The 2,432-nt window shown below is 30.9% G+C and overlaps 1 protein-coding gene across 1 annotated transcript; it reads left to right on the top strand.

Annotated features, from left to right (window-relative positions):
* The first annotated feature begins 320 nt into the window (after nt 1–320).
* LOC117213229 (regulator of microtubule dynamics protein 1-like) lies at nt 321–1,661 on the top strand. Its single transcript, XM_033458593.1, has 4 exons — nt 321–462; nt 541–738; nt 798–1,046; nt 1,162–1,661. Exons 2-4 carry the CDS (start codon nt 556–558, stop codon nt 1,507–1,509), a joined length of 780 nt encoding a protein of 259 aa, XP_033314484.1. The 5' UTR covers nt 321–462; nt 541–555; the 3' UTR covers nt 1,510–1,661.
* The last annotated feature ends 771 nt before the right edge of the window (nt 1,662–2,432 follow it).

A 2,432-nucleotide genomic window follows, 5' to 3' on the forward strand; every position in this document is an offset into this window, starting at 1 on the left:
ACGCGCGCACACAACATCTTTACGATAAATCGAATTGAAAATATCGAGTTTTCAGTATCGAATCTGTCAATGCTGTTAATGTTTGTGTACTTTATTCGATTCTCATCTGACGTGGAATTTTCTAATTTTGCTGTCAGAATTACATCTGTCATAATTAATCAAATCTGAACACGTTGTATATTGTACAAATTTTTTATTTTTTTCTGTAAATACTATAATTTAATATGTCGTTACGGAGAGCGTTATTCGTTATCAGAGATATAAAAGTATTACAAAGAACGCTTATTCATAGAAGATTTCAATCCACACATTTCAAAGGTTTGGAATTATATCTAAGCACGATTTTATTTTTTATTACTTTTCTATTATTGCATAAGATTTTTAAACTTCGTTGCAACCAGAGAAATTTTCTAATTTTAGTCGATATTAGCTTTAACTTGATAATCTGACCGCTTGCAAATTGTAAGTGTAATGTTAATATTAATGATCTATAAATTTTAATATATTATACAAAATTATTCAATTAGTTTTCATTATTAGAGCAGCAATCAGTACATGTTAACAACAAAATTATGTACCATATCGTCGTTCACTGCTATGGGTATTTGGGGTCTTACAAAAAAGAGAGGTGACAACGAAGCAATCATAACTACAAAAGAAGTTCTAATAGCAAAAGCCGATGCATTATACGAGCAAGAACAATACCAGGAAATACATGACCTTTTAATAAATTATAAAGTAATGACATTATGTATATCACTTATAAATGTAGATAATAAAATTGAATATTTTTATAGGATAGCGGTGATATTGAAATTACATGGCGTTTGTGTAGAGCAATGTATAAATTGTCTAAAATTGTGAGTGAAGTGGATGGAAAGAAATTAATTTTCGAAGCTTATGATTTAATACTTGAAGCACTTGAGATAAAAGAGGATAATTGGGCTGCACACAAATGGGCATCGATTCTTCTTAATTCTAAGACTCTTTATGAAGGAGTAAAAGCACAAATAAAAGAGTCATATAATATTAAGAAACATATGCTGGTATATTTCATGATAATATATTAATATATATATATATATATATATATATACTTATAAATATTTCATTCCCTGACACAATGTCAAGCAATTGTATCGAATATGTTTAATGTCGCAGAGAGCAATGGAGCTAAATCCAAAAGAACCAACACTTATGTACATGCTTGGTACTTGGTGCTATCAAGTTGCTGATTTAACATGGTATCAAAGAAAAATTGCATCTGTAATATTTGGAGAACCGCCATCTTCATCATTCGAGGAAGCTCTAAAATATTTTGAAACTGCAGAGGAAATTGATCCCAATTTCTATAGTCAAAATTTATTAATGTTGGGAAAAACCTACTTAAAATTAAATCAAAAAGAGCTAACTACGAAATATTTAAAAATGACCCTTGATTATCCTGCAAAGAACGAAGATGATCGAGATGCTAAACAGGAAGCGCAGAAGTTGTTAAAGAAATTTTAACAAACTGGACAGAAGTTATAATCTATTATATGATAAATTGGAATTGAAGGGATAGAAGGGATAAAGAAAAATTTAGAATCTATCTTTTAAGTAGAAGTATAAAATTTATTTACTATAATGTACAATACAACTTATGTGTGATGAGCCTGTTATACACAACATCTATTTACAGTTCCCAAGTAAAGTAAGTAGTAGTTCCCATATAAAGTAGTTCCCAAGTCTAATTAGTTTAGCGATCAGGAGAGTATTCTTCTTCTTCTTCTTCTTCTTCTTCTTCTTTTTCTTGTTCATCTTCATTCGTATTCCTGCGACGCCCCAGAATTGCTTCTGCTTGCAACCTGGTGAGCAACTGGAGATATGGACGCATTGCTGGGTTGCCTGATCTTCGTCCCGTACTTCCCGTCAGATGGTATAAAAGGTAGCGATGCAGGCCAAATTCCGAGATGAATTCACCACATGGGCAAATAAAGCTCACCATAACGTAATTCGGTGGTAAACTGTCTCGAGATTGTGTTCTGATGTGCAAGCTATTGTAACCAAGCGGGCACTCTCCCATCGTTTTGCTATAAGGCACGATCTGGAAAAATAAAATTAAGATAGGTAAATAAAAGATAAATAAATAATAAATAAAGAAATAAAATAAATAATTTCAAACAAATTGTTTGAAAAATCAGTGGAAGAAACGATTTGAAGGAAATAAAATACTTAATGCTCCAAGTGTGGTGAAGATGTATAAGGACGCTTTCAATCGCGAAGCGCTTCCAAACGTGAAGAACTTTCGAACTAGAAGTACTTCCAAATGCGAAGAAGAATCTGGAAAAATAAAATTAAGATAGATAAATAAAAAATAAATAAATAATAAATAAAGAAATAAAATAAATAATTTCAAACAAATTGTTTGAAAAATCAGTGGAAGAACCGAT

The sequence above is a fragment of the Bombus bifarius genome, unplaced genomic scaffold, assembly GCF_011952205.1.
Source record: "Bombus bifarius isolate JDL3187 unplaced genomic scaffold, Bbif_JDL3187 scf7180000008536_frag, whole genome shotgun sequence".
Classification (NCBI taxonomy): domain Eukaryota; kingdom Metazoa; phylum Arthropoda; class Insecta; order Hymenoptera; family Apidae; genus Bombus; species Bombus bifarius.